The sequence below is a fragment of the Chlorocebus sabaeus genome, chromosome 8, assembly GCF_047675955.1.
Source record: "Chlorocebus sabaeus isolate Y175 chromosome 8, mChlSab1.0.hap1, whole genome shotgun sequence".
NCBI classification, from domain to species: Eukaryota; Metazoa; Chordata; class Mammalia; order Primates; family Cercopithecidae; genus Chlorocebus; species Chlorocebus sabaeus.
In genome coordinates, this window is record NC_132911.1 from 83571292 (window position 1) to 83586740 (window position 15449).

Genomic DNA, 15449 nt, shown 5'->3' on the forward strand with positions numbered 1-15449 from the left:
GGATGGTCTTGATCTCCTGACCTCATGATCCTCTCACCTCGACCTCCCAAAGTGCTGGGATTACAGGCGTGAGCCACCAAGCCTGGCCAAGTTCAAGTCTCAAGTTACTGTCAAATTAAATTTTTGATGACTTTTTTTTAAAAATACTACCTACATCCATTAATTCAATTCCATTTGATAAAACAGCAGGATGGGGGTGGGGGAAGTTCAGAGGGTCAGAAAATTAGTTAATAAATGACTAATGGGAGAATCTCCCAGGAAGGCAGTATAATAAAATGCTTTTGCTTTTCTCTTCCCTACATCATCCTCCTCCTCTTTTTAGCTTGATTTAGAAAAATAAGGTTCTTAGGCAACTAATGTTATTGTACATATAATGCAATCCTCACAGTAGGGGTTCTGTTTAAAAAGTAAAATAAATTGAGGCTTGTGGGATAAACAGAGTGAGTCACCCTTCTCCTAGATTTCTCTTCCAGGCACTTCAGCGTTGTCTCCACTATTTTCTCATTTGACGGTTGTAAACTAAGATGCTGAGTGAAATCTCAAGGGGAACCAACTTCCCAGCTTCAATGGTGTCTAACTAACGTTCTCCCTGGATTCAAGCTGTAAATCAACTCATGGAGAGAGGGAAAAAGTTAGTAACAGTAACTGCTGCCAAGATAGTGAGTAGTTTTCAACATTATCAATGTAATGTAAAGATTCAGCTCATTAAATTTATCTCAAGCCCTTCTTATGATTAGAACAAGTTTATTTCCAGAAAAGTTCAATTATAAAACTATCAATAGGATTTACTAATTTCAGTAAGTCATTTTGCTTCAGGGTGAATTATACCAATTATTAATACATATAAGTCCCATTTGGACATAAAGAGGACCCTAGGTAGATAAAAGAAAACAATAATTAACTAATAATTGTTCATTTTTAAATAACCAATTTAAGAAGAAAACAATAAAGTATGTTTGTTCTGTACTTCAGAAATAACTCTAACACACTGGCAAAATCCTGAGCAATACAGAGCTCACTGCTAATAAAGAACACTAGCTCTCCCTCCTTGGAATGACTTTCCTTTTGAATAAACCGTATTAGACAGTTCTATTAAAGGACATATGATCCTTTTTTTATTAATCCTTTTTTTCATTAATCTATAAGAATTTAAACATGGCAAAATAATCAAAATGTTAATAAGTCAACTATTTTTTCATGTGTGATTATTTTAGATGCATCTCTAAATATCTTCAGCTGTAACTATTTTATATCCTAAATTTCTAAACATCTAAAAAAAATTCAGTGGATTTTATCTCTCATACTTCTTTTGTAATCAACCGAGGTCAGATCAAAACAATTAATTTGACCTTAACAATGTTTCTCTTATCACACTAACTTTTAATAATCACTTTAGGATTCTTTCCCAGGCACTTGATTATAAATAGCAGAAAATCATATGACTGTGTTAGATGGCATCAGCTAATCCTCCAAAGCAACTGTTACTCTCTGGTTTGGAAATAAATCAACACCTCAGGCCTCCTCACAGAGATAATACACAATAGGCTGTAACCCACAATAATTAAAATTTCTGTTAGCAAGTCTTTGATTTCCACAGCTCCAGCTTACTGCTGTTAGAGTAAACAAAACTTAACAATGGCCATTTACTGTTGTGAGCTCCACTCATTTAGGTTCTTTGGGAATAGGGAAGGATATAAATAAATAAACACTGGTAAACAGCCTAATACCTGCTCCCAATACAAGCTAAGCAAAGGAGGTTAGAAGTATCCATATGGTTTCACTGGATTCAACCATCTTGAATCATTTTCAACAGTGTATTATTTATTATTTCACAAATTGTTTTTAACTATCTACCATGTGAATCATGAAACCAACCACTAGGAAGGGTACAAAGATACACACTACTCATTCTATACCCTTCAAAGGTTTAAATGTATTGGAAATACTAAATATAGTCATAGTACTTAAAATTACTAAATACCCATGATGGCTTAGACGGTTCATACAGGATAACCCTTCAGTCTACCCAAATCCCTGCAAGACAGATACTGGTTGCCCTTAGTTTACATTGTGCAAATGTAGTACCTATTCTTTGAGTGTCCACCCATTCCCATCAAAATCATTTGCTTCAAGAAAAGCCGATCTCATCTCCAGACCTCTGGTGCCAACTGTATCTCTATGGTTAGATAAAACAGCAAATGCACTTTTATTATTAGAGCCAGTTTGGGTTATTTTTTCAAATTTTTGCAACAAAAGGTGATCCAAAATACACAAGATCATATTCACTGCCCCAAATTAATATTTTCTTAAAGAGATACGTGTTATATTTTCCTTCACCTTCTATTTTTTAGACATTAAGGAGAGGCTTGGCTAGCATCACAAAAGTCTGAAACTTCATCAAATAAATATTTGTTGAATAAATTAGCTGAACAAATGAATGAATAAGTGAATAACATATTGAATATGAAATAATTTTCTGTTCATATTTTGCCCTTACTTTCCCATGTGAATATGCGTGATAGCATATTGTAATGATAAAAGAAAACAAAAAATAATTTGATAATGGCACAGCCATTTGAATTTATTTGGTTTTTCTTAGCTGATTGACAATTTTGCCTAATATCTCTTTATTCTATGGTAAACCATATTAACCTACTCTCTTCTCTGTTTGACATTATTTAAAAATAATTCATAACTGACGTTAGGTGGCTAACACCTAGAAAATCAGAAATAGAAAAGAGTCACACATGTGACACTTAGGGCAGTAGAATGAGGGTTTTGTTTTCCTCATAGTGATCAAAAGTGCAATCAATTTCATTCAGCAGCCAACTGCAGTTGTTAAAGACGTTAATGCTATGACTTAGGGCCCTTATTCTCCAAAGAAGCTGAAGAATGTGTAGAGATGACACACAGCCTGAGGGGAAAGGGTGTGGTGGGGAGAAGAGAAATACTTTGAAGATATTAGTCACACAGACATGTTGAAGATCCTTCACCTCATGAGTGATAACTACTCCAGTGAGAGGTGATTAACTCTTACATTTAAAGTGGGAAATGCCTATATATACAGAGAAAATGGTTATTTATTTCCGGACCCTGCCAACTTCCATATCACTCTCTTGCTGTGTCATAGTCACAGACCTGTTCAAAGACAGGAACTGTAATTTCTAATCTTCCTGTTCAAGAAATAATTTTATTGATCTCCACTTCATCTTTTATTTTCCCCATGATTCAGCAGGTCAAAATTGTTCCAGTTCCAGTAGCATCCTATCATTTAGCAAAATGTCTATGAGGGTAAAATCTCTTAAAAGTGAGTAGGAGGTGAAGAAATTTATTTCAGCACCAAGGAGAGTGCCCTGCTATTTTCAAATGGTTTTATGTGTTTGAAACTGTGTATTGTTCCAGAGGACAGAAAAAAAAATTGAAATGTGATTGGACAGAAAGCTGCTAAAAGCTTATTTTAATGAAAAGAAAAAATCTATTCATTTTTCAGAAATTAAAAACTTGCCAGGGTTTCATACCTGTTCATGATTGCAACAATGTGCTCTTCTTTCAGCTTTCAAGTATGTCAGAATTAGTGATTCTTTGCCTATTTTTCTAATATTAAAATCAGTTTCTGCATGGAATTAGACTGGCTCAATAAAGTCACAGAAGTGTTAAATTAGCAGTAATTAAAAGCTTCATGCAGCAACTGCTAAACTTTTTCTCACCATTTTCAGAGCTGTGCACATGGTAAATGCCTCAGTATATATTTAAGTCAAGTGAAAGAGAACAAATGAATGACTGGCATCCATTAAGTGAGAAGGAGAGACTAATGAATGCCTTGTTTGTAATGAAAGTCATTTTTTGCAACTAGTCTCAAAGATCCTCACATACGACATTGCTCAATCCAAAACTTGAACACATCTTTCCTGGGCCTGCATAAATGTAGTCTCTCTGGATCTCAGAAAAACAATGCCCCAGACCACACCTTTCATCTCTTCTAAGTTTTCCATGTAAAGCATTCTCCTTAGAGCCCTGGAAAGGTTACTAAAATTTTGACCCACTTAATCCTACACCTTCAGGGCAACATGGCATTCACCTGTGGTTTCCTTAATGCCCAAACCAGTCAGCCAACCTGGTTCTGCCCTGTTAACAAATGGACAAGACGCAGGCCCCAGAGGTTAAACTTTCCTCCTCTTCCCCTATGTCCCCAGGTGGACCATAATTACCATCCCTATTCTCAAGCAACCAGGCAGTCCCTTGCTCTGTGCCAAGGGAAGAAAACACCATGCTTCCCTCTCCTGAGAGACCTTCAAGAGTTTAGAGATGCCTAGGTCCAGCTGTGCTAAAAGATGAAGGACAATAATGCAAGTCTGCTCTGAGCTGCCACCATAGCCAGACATAGGGTAGCCCTGAAAGACTAGAACCAAGGACAGAGCCAAAGGTGAAAGAAAATATGAAAAAGTGAAAACACAGTGTTTAAACAGAATTTTCCAAAAGCCTGCATATAGTGAGGACTTCTCAAGCCTCTGAATCCTTTTCCATTGAATTGTGCAATGGCACATGTATGAGCAAAGTCAAGACTCCTGGCTCCTAGGTAGGCACAGCCCAGTTCTTAGCTCCTAGGAAGCTTCAGGGCTTAAAGCGCCACTCTACTTGGACTGTACTATCAGGCCCCCAAAATGGGGGGAGCCGGCGGGGAAGGACTGATTTCCATTTCAAACTGCATTCTGGTACTTTGTACTCCAGCACCATTGGCCGATCAATATTTAATGCTTGGAGATTCTGACTCTGCGGGAGTCATGTCAGGGGACCTTGGGAGCCAATCTGCTTGAGCTTCTGAGTGATAATTATTCATGGGCTCCTGCCTCTTGCTCTTTCTCTAGCACGGTCCCACTCTGCAGACTCAGTGCCTTATTCAGTCTTCTCTCTCGCTCTCTCCGCTGCTGTAGCCGGACCCTTTGCCTTCGCCACTGCTCAGCGTCTGCACATCCCTACAATGGCTAAAACAGCAATGGGTAAGGCACTGCGCCTCGTTCTCCGTTGGCTCTACCTGGAGCCCACCTCTCTTGAGCTCTAGAAGCATTCAGAGATATTTTATAAAGAAAAAGACGTTAATGGTAATACAGGACCAGGAAGGACAGGGCAGTTCTGGGGGAGGTGGGAGGGCAGAGAAGAGGTCTATGGAAATCTAAAGCGAAGAATTTCTTTTAAAAGGTAGAAGCAGGTAAGTTGCTCTCCTGTGGGTAGGGAATTTATTCTGTTTCCATATTTAAAAATTAGTACTCAGTCCTGAGGGGAGGAAGCTACCTTAACTGTTTGCTTTAAATGGGCTTAAGGGACGTTTTGGAAAGTGCTTTATAACGACCTTTTTTTTTTTTTTTTTTTTTTTTCTTCTCTAGTTTAAGAAGAAAATAGGGAAGGGGAAAAGGGAAGGTGGGAGAAAGGAAAAAGAAAATTGCAAAGTCAAAGAGGTCCCATCCCGCTGTTTGAAAGATGGGTGGAGACGGGGGGGAGGGTATGGAAAGAACAGGGCACATTTTACGGTATTGTCTGGTCAGAGAAACCGCTAGTCCTGGGGTGCGGTGCAGGGAGGTAAGACGGCGGGGGACAAGGGTGGGGGCAGGACCTCCGCTCCTTTGTTTTAGGGCAAGGGAGGGGAAGGAGAGAGGAAGTCGCGGAGGGCGTGGAGGGCGCGGGTGGGCAGCTGCAGGGGCGGGGAAGCGCGCGGTGGGGAGGGGTGGAGGGACAGCGGCTTCGAAGGCGCTGGGGTGGGGTTTCTTTGTGTGCGGACCAGCGGTCCCGGGGGGAGGCACCTGCAGCGCTGGGCGCACAATGCGGACAGCCCCACCCAGTGCGGAACAGCGCAGCCCCGCCCCCCGCCCGGTGCTGCATCTTCATTCGAAAGGGGGTCGGGTGGGGAGCGCAGCGTGACACCCAGAAGCCCAGCCCTGCGGGGACAGCGGCGCCACGCCCCGCGCTCCGCGCTCCCTACTCCCCGCCGCGGCTTCCAAGAGAGACCTGACCACTGACCCCGCCCTCCCCACGCTGGCCTCATTGTTCTTCTTTTGAGAGAGATGGGAAAAGTGGGTTAACATTTTTCTTTTCGGAAGCACATTACATAGAGTGTTTAGACATAGACACAGATAAAGGGTTCTTTGAAGACCTTTGATCGTTTGCGGGAAAAGCTTCTGGAACCTAGACATGTGTGTGTATAATAATAGAGATGACATGAGACCGTAATATAAAGCAAAAGAGGTCAAAGTCTTAAGTTGAGCCACGCGAAATTTCCGTTTTGTGGGTCAGACAGTGCCAAATACCGGCAATTTCATAAGCTCAGAGAGACAGACAGTAGAGACACAGGATGACCGGAAAAGATTCCAGATTCAGGGCCTTCATCCGCAATTGGCCTTCTGCCTTGAGTGCCCATGGTTCTGGCGCTCAGTGGCCCCGGGATGGACAGGCAGGGTGGGGCCTGGGGTCCTGTGGCAGCTGGAAGCACGTGTCCCCCGGGACTCGGTTGCAGGATGCGGAGACAGGGAAAACTGCCGAAAGAGCTCCATCTGCGCGGCTCCGCCCTGCCCCACCCTCCGCTCTGAGCTGGGGAGACCTCAGGCTCCGAGACTGGCGGGGAAGAGGAATATGGGAGGGGCAGTTGAGCTGTATGCAGTCCCGGAACCTCTTTTTTCAGTCCCGCAGTCCACAACGGTCCAAGCACCCCTTGATGTGCACAGACCCCCGGCGTGGCTCTCAGCCCCAGTACCGAGCTCCTCCCAGCGGAGCGGGTGGCTCTGCAGAAAAGCTGGCTGGAGCCCCGCCCGGCCACACAAAGGCGCGGCCCCACCCAGCCCCGGCGCGAGACCGCAGAGGTGACCCCTTCCCAGAGATTCAGGGAGGGCTCTCTCTTCTTGCCCACCCACGGTCCGCGGAGCTGGGGGCTTTTTTTCCCCCAGCCCAAGCCCACCGCCCACCTCTGTTCTCTATGATTTTCCGGAATGGAGACCCCCCGAGGGGCTTCTGTAAGGAAGACCCTCGCTCCTCCAGCAGGGCGCGGCTCGGCCCTACCCCTCCCAGCTGAGGCCCAGAGCCGCCTACCGCTGGCCGGGTGGGGGCGCACGTGGGGATTGGGTGCGTGGAGCGCAGCCAACCCTGCAGAGTCCCGCGCCGCGCCCTGCGCTCCCCTCCCCGGAGCTGGGCGCTCGCCCCCGCGGTGCAGCCAGGGAGACCGGTTTCTGCGCAGTGTCCTGAGCTACCCCAGCTTTCCACAATTCGCAGTTCACTCGCACGTCCAGAAAGGTTCTGAAAATGGGTGGTGGAGGTGACGATCTCGCTTCGCTTTCTGCACCCCTCAGAAAGGTTTCCGCTGCAGGCTAGCGGCTGCAAACTCATCGTCATCATCAGTATTATTATCATTTAAAATCATTATTATTATTTAATGATTAGCCTTATTTGTTCTCATTTGTTCAAAAGGGACGTGGATTGCTCTTGGTTAAGGATTAACCCTTGTTGCGTTCACTTTGCTTCCTCCTAATTGCCCTCATCCCTTTCCCCCACAAAAAGGAAATTTTGTCTCCAGATGTTCATTTTAAGTTATAAAGCAAATATATTTTTGCTTCCTGCCAGCATTATGTATGTTCATGTGGCTAAGATACATGTGCAGGTGCTTGCTAAGAGCAGGGTTTGTGTGCCAATGATTGCTGGAAAATTCTCTGCAGAGAATTGTTTGTGGCTGCAATGGATGAGAATACACATATATAATTGAGATGTTGTGATCTTCAACATAAGGTTATATCTATAAATATATAAATATAGTTTATGCACAAAATTTTAAGTTTTTTCCCCGCGAAACTATTCTTCCAACTGCTGATTCTTGATACAGCCTCAATCCTACACAGATACATGGTTCGTGAAATGGTAGCCTCCATCCCAATAAAAATCCCACCCCAAATACGACAAACGCAAGGATCCTTTCTGGCCATAATTTAACTACATTTGCAAATCATGAAAAGAACACTACTTCTGCAGTATTAATAGATTTTGAAATTAATTCCAATTTCAAAGACAATTAATTGTCAAGGCGAGTGCTTTTTTCCTGATTCATTAAACAATTACATATTCAGCATGATTGTAAGAGGTGCATATAATATTCCCCATTATCTTTTCTAATGAAGTGGGCACCTTCTGAATGGATCTATAAGTAACTAGAAATGAAAAGCTGAGGATTTGGGCAGGATTTCAGGATAAAGCTGAAAGAAATGGCAGTAGTTTATCAATTAATCTCATGTATTTAGTTTATACCAGGTGAGTAAGCTGAGCCTGCAATAAACACACTCTGACCCAGTGTAACACGTCGCAGGTAGCTAGAATGATAGGATAAATTCATAGACCTGGTGGTGTTTGTCTATGCGTGTTAACATTCTCTGAAAGAGAGTATCTTTTAAAATGATAATTAAGATTGGACAATTTGCGCTATTAAAATCTAGAACTTTAGTCATAATTCACAATGTTTTTACAATAATGTGACTTACAGATTTGTAGTACATTTTTCTATTCTAAAACAGAAATGAGTGGTTTTATTGTTAGAGCTATTACCTCGTTAATATTTTTAGCAAACTTTTATTTGTCGCATTGAAAGCAGTTTTAATTACTTTGGGTTTTTATTTTTCAAATTACTAATGGATAGACTGTGGAATAAGCATTTGATCATTTGGCACAATATGACTTCCCATCAAATAGCTCATGCTCAGTGATTAAAAAATGCTACAAGAGGCTACATTTTACTCAGATTCAGGAAATATCCTTTCAGAGTGCCACAAGGCTGATTCATATAATAAAATAGTTTTCTTCCCTATAATTTAAGATCAAGTAGTTACTTAGGTCTGTAAATACCTAGCAGTAGCTATCAAACAGAATGTTAAAGTTAAATCTGTACAACTAACAATGAAGTGGAAGATTACACTGTTATCTGTACAACTAACAATGAAGTGGAAGAATCAATTACATATTGAATGGAAGATTTTCTCATTGATAAATTCAGACCATCTTTAGGAAAATTCCGGATTTATCAATCACCATTATTTTTTACTTCAACTGAGTGTGACTGATCATATGCTCAGGCTACCTTGGTAGCTCATTGCTCACAAGAGCCAGAAAAAAAGCTGGCCTCCGAGCCCGAGGAAGCTCACAGCACAAACCTAGGCCTGGGCGTGGCCACCGGGAGCTGCTGATAGCGAACCCCAGCTCACACCAGTTTGGTTTTTGGTCGTGGGAAGAAAAACATATATTATCCTGTTGACACAAGATCTGTGACCTTATATGAAAAATGGTAGAATTTTTTCATTAAAAAAACAAAATACTGAATTAGCCAGTGACCCAGATGTTTTCAGAACCTAGACTGGTTCTGTCAATTGGAAAACCTCGGTGTCTGCATTAACTTTTCACCACACTAGAGGGCAATCATGTTCTCTAAAAAAGTAGATGATTGATGTAAACGTAGTTCCAAATATTAATTGTTTCATAAAATCTTTTCTTTTACCAGGAACATTCAACTGTTTATTCAATAAGCTGATGCCATGCTTTACCCTAGTGGATGAACAGAGCTTGTGCAATTTTCAAGGAGACAGGATGAAATGAGTGGTCATAATCTGAAAGTAGATACAGGCCCTGGTGAATAATTCCCTGATGGTTTTACTTCTCAGTTTTATTACATTGTTCCTATAATACCATTTATGTTACTTCTGAGATTTTGTAGTGGATAAATAGTAGAAAAATGTCAGTAGTAATAGCAAAATTATTTAGCAGCCGAATATTTTAATGCTTAAAAATAAAGGAATAAATTAAAGAAAATCATTGTTTACTTCTTCATCGATCTGAAATGTGCCCCCTGTTCAGAGCACATCTGAATATCAGAGTCTCCACCTGCAGAGAACATGCAGGTTAGTGAGTAAAACAGGCAGGTATGTGATACTGAGGAGGTGTACCAAAAACAGACTGCTATTATTTTTCCCATCTTCTAAGTCTGTCTGTCTTTTCCGTTTAAAGATACTTTTTTAAATCAAATCCAATGTGATTTCAATCTAATTTTATCAGATTTCAACAATTATTGAGCATCTCCTTGTAGTGGTGTTCTGTTTATTAGAAAATCGATGTTAATTTTAATGAAGTAAGAAGAAATATAAAGCATAATTTGGGGTATCATCAAAAATGGATTTTTTAAATGTATGCATTGATAGAATTATTTTTCTATTATATTTTATGTAACTCTAATCCATCTGTAAAATATTTAATAGTGTCATATTACTGTGTTCCTCAAACTTTGATGTGCATATGAATTACCTTTGATTTTCATTAAAATGCAAATTCTGATTCAATACATCTGACTTGAGGCAGACATTCTGTCTTCCGAACAAGCTCCCAGATGATGCTGATTCTGACCACCAAACACATCAGTTTTAGGGATATTAACTTGTAATATACAGGTACCCCTCCTAGTAAGCTCTGGTATTATGTCTTAACATTTTTAAATCCATGGCAATCTTTACAAAATATTTTACTTCTGAACTCATATACTTAGGGATTTTATTACTCTGGGAATTACGTGTTCTGCACCATCACTCTCTCTTAATTGGATTTTTAAAATTATATTCATATTGCAGGACTCAGCAGAAGACCTTCGAGAGAAAGGTAGAAAATAAGAATTTGGCTCTCTGTGTGAGCATGTGAGAGAGAGAGAGAAACAGAGAGAGAGAGAGAGAGAGAGAGAGAGAGAGAAAGTCTGCCTAAGAAGAAATGAATGTGAATGCGCCTTGTGGGACAGTTGACAAGAATGATAAATCAATAATGCAAGCTTACTATTATTTATGAATAGCAATACTGAAGAAATTAAAACAAAAGACTGCTGTCTCAATATATCTTATATTTATTATTTACCAAATTATTCTAAGAGTATTTCTTCCTGAATGCCATGTGAGAAAATTCTTAAGAATTTATTGAGTATGACTGTATATTTGAAAAGAGTGTGAGTGTTTTCTTCTGCTTATCTAAGTCAATAAAGGATCTTCATTATTCAATTCTAACTTTCTAAGAAAGTCAACTTACAGATAAAAAAGAGGATCTTCAAGGAATAACATCAAAGACATAGTCAGGTCTCCCATGCAGTGACTGGCTGACCATGCAGCCATCACCACCTTTCTGGAAATGTTATGCTGCAAAAATAATACGATACCTGAAATATCTCAAATTTAAAATATAGCATTTCCCAAATAGGGCACTAAAAACATGATCCCAAATAAAACTAGCTTCAGGGTTTGCAGAATATACTGTTACTCAACACAAAGTTGGACTAAGTCTCCAAGTTAGCCATTCAGTTGTTGTTAACAGTTCATTTCAGGGTCTCTCAGAAGCTGGGAAACTTTCCATTTTTGCAATTTCTTGTACATTGAAGGAAAACAAGACACACTAAGACAGCATTACAAAAGTAATTCATGTTTTAAATGTTTAATTCTGGCAATCGGGCGTGGCTATCTGTATAACCTCATTTGGAGATGACAAAAATCTAAACTTGAGGACCTCGAGTCAATAAGTCTTCCTAACTATTTCTTTACTCGAAAATTTTCCTGCAATGGTGCTTTCTTTCAAAAGTTTTTCTGGTGTATTCATACATTCCAGATTCTCTATGGGAAGTAACTTTTATCGATTGATTTAACCCTTGTATAGCACATATAACACGGAAGGCAGTGTTCTAAGAACTTTCCACATATTAATCACCTAACAATCCTAAGAAGTAGGTTCTATTGCAGATACAGAAACTGAGGCACAGAAAGTTGAAGTATCTTACCCAAGATCACACAGTTAGTCAGATCCAGAATTTGGACCCAGGCCATCTGGCTTCGGAATTCATGTTTCACCAATTCCTGCTAGTCTTGTGTCTGTTCCATGTTAGCGGTGCTCCCACTGCAGAGGTCACACCTGTGATACCACCATTTTATTTAAACAGACCTGAGATGGTCTTCTCCTTTCTGCTCACAGACTCACCTTGAAGAGAAAATACTTCTAAGTTGACGATTAGTTTTAACAGCTTACCTGGAGCTTATTCAAATAATTGTCATGATTTAGGCTTTGGGAGAAAGAGCTGTGAGGCTGTGTGGGTTGTAATGTATGAGACACGTGGCATTCTGCAGGCTCAGCACAGCATCGATTTCTGGCGTGAACACACTCTGATGACCAGTTCCAGAAATAACGTTGACTTAATCCCCTCAGTCCCGTCACAGTTAGCACATTTCAAAATGGCTCCTTAACTACTTCCATAGGCCACAGATATGTAGTTTTAACATTTTGTTGAATAAAATAAATTTACACATGCACATTTAATATAACAGATATTATTTCAAGATTCTCATCATAGTATTACCACCAAAGCAGGCAGGCAGGCAGGAGAGAACCGTAGGAAGGTTCTGAATCCCTTGTGAAACATTTTTAATTATCTTTAATAAAGGAATCGGGCCCTGTCATTTGTCAGGGAGACATCTGCAGTAGTAAAACTTGTGTTTATAATAACCATTTTTATTAGTCATGATTAAAGATAACATTTTGTGTACATTTGTTCTCACAAAACACTTTTATGTGAATGTAAAGGTTAATTAATGCATTTCAGCAATCATTTTGCTAGTCATCTGGAAATATAGCTTCTCTAGGAATTGTACTTAGAGGAGGAGTCACATATTATACTATAAAATGGTAACAAAAATATTTTAAGTTTTTCTTCATTTGTTGTTGATCTCCAGAGTAAAATATTTAATACTCTGGAAAATTGTAGGTTTCAAAATTTATTTATGGCAAGAAATAGATAATTAGAGTTCTCATAGAGCACATTTAAAATAATTTATTTTTATAGAGCAAGAATATTGCCTAGGACTGAATTTTTTTTTACAAAGATTGTAAAGCAAGGTCTGCAAGAGTGCCTATTTAGCAGTTATTCTTCTGGAATAATTATATTTTGGATGTTGGAGTTTGTACATTATCCATTAGGACAAGTACCCAATATAACAATAGATCATCAGGATAATAAATCTGTCTATCTTTTAGTTGTATGTCTTTATATCAGGATAAAGAGAATTGAGTAAAATTTATCTAAACCTAGTCCCACAAATACTTTTACAAGAGAGCGTGTTAAAGTGTAAATTAAATTTTTATTAGCATTCTACTTTGTCTTTTGGAAGATTTTTTTTTCCCTATGAAATGCAGCCATAAAGTTTAACTTCCATTAACAGAGCTGCTCACGGTAAACCTATTATAATAATAGTTTTCCAGTTTGGGCTTCCTAGTGAGGAACAACCTAACTCATATGAAACAACCCCAATTTATAATATATTGACTGTTACAAAACTGAGACCAGAAAATCCCATCATGATGGTACTGTTATCATTTCCAGACTCTCAGGGGAAGAACATCAATCATCACAGACATTGTTAGGATAGACTTATTGCAGCCTCCCTGGTAACTCTGCTTCAGAACACAATTATTTTTATTACTGCAGAGTTATTTTTTATTTCCAACAAATATATCTACTGTTATTATTTCAGTCTTACAGCTTTATCTGAGAATTTCCAATTAGCACCCTTCTCATAATAATTATTCAAACACATGAGAAATTACCAAAGTTGTTCTAGTCTTTTGATGACATATTACATGATCCTGCACTTTTGTCACTTTAAAAATTATCTTTTTATTCTACTTCTGATGATTTTTTTCTTATATAGTTTTTTAAAAGGAGCAGGTAAGCATAGAAGACTAAAAAATGTTCGAAAGAAAAATTAAACCACATGATCTATCTATATGGGACCTTGCCTTTTTTAGAAAACATTCACCTGCTTCATCCTTTTTAATCTTCATATAATCCCTCTGAGATGGGCATAGTACACAAGTTGTCTTATTTAAAGATTGGTGAATTTAAGCTCAAATAATTTATTCAGTGGCAAGCCTCAGAGGCAGACTCGGGACACAGATCTAATGTATATTATATATATATAGTAATATATATGTATTACATATAATAAAGTTGTGTATATTATTTGCCTATTATAAAATATTTATATGTAATATATAAATATGTTATATATCATGTATGTGCCTATTTCATACATATATACACATTCATACAAAATAAGGTTTAGCACTCCCTCCACTGTCCTGTAATAAAACATGCACAGTGAGAAAAGCCACACACTAAGCATATTTGTCTTTAGTTTAAAGTCATTCATAGTCAGTGTCACTAACTAAAGTAAAATGGATTGGAGCACCAACTTTGTTCTGAAGCCTGTGCTAGGTATTACAAGAACAAAAATAAAAATGTTCCTCACTCTTGGAGGATTTAGTCTTTTGCAGAAAAAAAAAGATCCTGTACATGTCAAATTTATAACTATAAATGGAAGTCACCATCTCACAATTTCACCATCTTAACAATTTTATTATACTGCCCTACAATATTACAGGATAGTACATAATGATACACTAGCAATATCAACTAGGAAGTACTAAGATCCACCAAAAGGCTGAAAAATTTAAATATTTAATGAGTCCATCAACCAATCTGGCCAGAGAATTCTTTAATTAAAATGCTTCCCAAATTTTACTGAGAATCAGCAGTGTTTGAGGAGCTAGCTTCCACCCCCAGAGGTTCTCACTGCATGGGTCTGAAGCAGGTCCCATGGATTTGCATTTCTAACAAGCTCTCGGGTGGTGCTGATGAGGCTGATTCCAAACCACACTTGGAGTAAACCTAAAATAGCAGTGACCTGTAAGGTCCCCAAGCAGCAGGCCAGGACAGCATGTGAGTTACCTCTTCTCTGGAACTCTGCAACAAGGCATCAAGAGGTCAGAGCCTAAGTTCCCATCAGCTCTGCCTTTCTCCACCAGTGCTGCTGGTGCTGCGTGGAAGGAAGAGCCCAGAAGGGATTCTGAGTTTTAGTCTTTACTCCCGCTGACTCACCTTGGTCAGGTCAGTTTTTCTCTCTGTTCCTCTAATTCAGCATCTGTAAAATAGCCATGTGAACTGCCTTGTCCATATCAGAAGGTCTTTTTCAGACTCAAGGAAACAAACGTGAAAGTGATTACTGTCTGTCAAGAATATATATAATATATTTTTGTGTATATATATATATAAATGCAAGAAGTTGAGTTTTTAAATTGTCATTAGATATAATATAAATACCCATGTGCATGCATTTAGAATGAGTAAAGAGGAAATAAGGAGCACAATCAAAAACTGAGTCATTTGCTTTTTGAAAAATACTTTCTAAGTAATGAAAAGTGAAATAAAATGTTACTTGAGTCCCTCTAACAACAGCATCAGACATTTTGCAGTTCTTGTGATTAGAACCCACCTGGCCAGCCCTTCTTCCTCCTAAAGAAGAGCCTTCTTCTTAAATGAACGTTGGCTCAGAAGAAGCAATTAACTCATCCGTCGTTTTATT

At 39.1% G+C, this 15449-nt stretch overlaps 1 protein-coding gene across 1 annotated transcript in view; it reads left to right on the forward strand.

Moving 5' to 3' along the window:
* Positions 1 to 4810: 4810 nt before the first annotated feature.
* Positions 4811 to 15449, forward strand: part of STMN2 (stathmin 2) — a 55888-nt gene continuing 45249 nt past the window's right edge. The window contains exon 1 of the mRNA XM_008000946.3: positions 4811 to 4997. Coding sequence (XP_007999137.1) covers positions 4979 to 4997 — 19 coding nt within the window. The 5' untranslated portion in view covers positions 4811 to 4978. The remainder of the gene's footprint in view (positions 4998 to 15449) is intronic.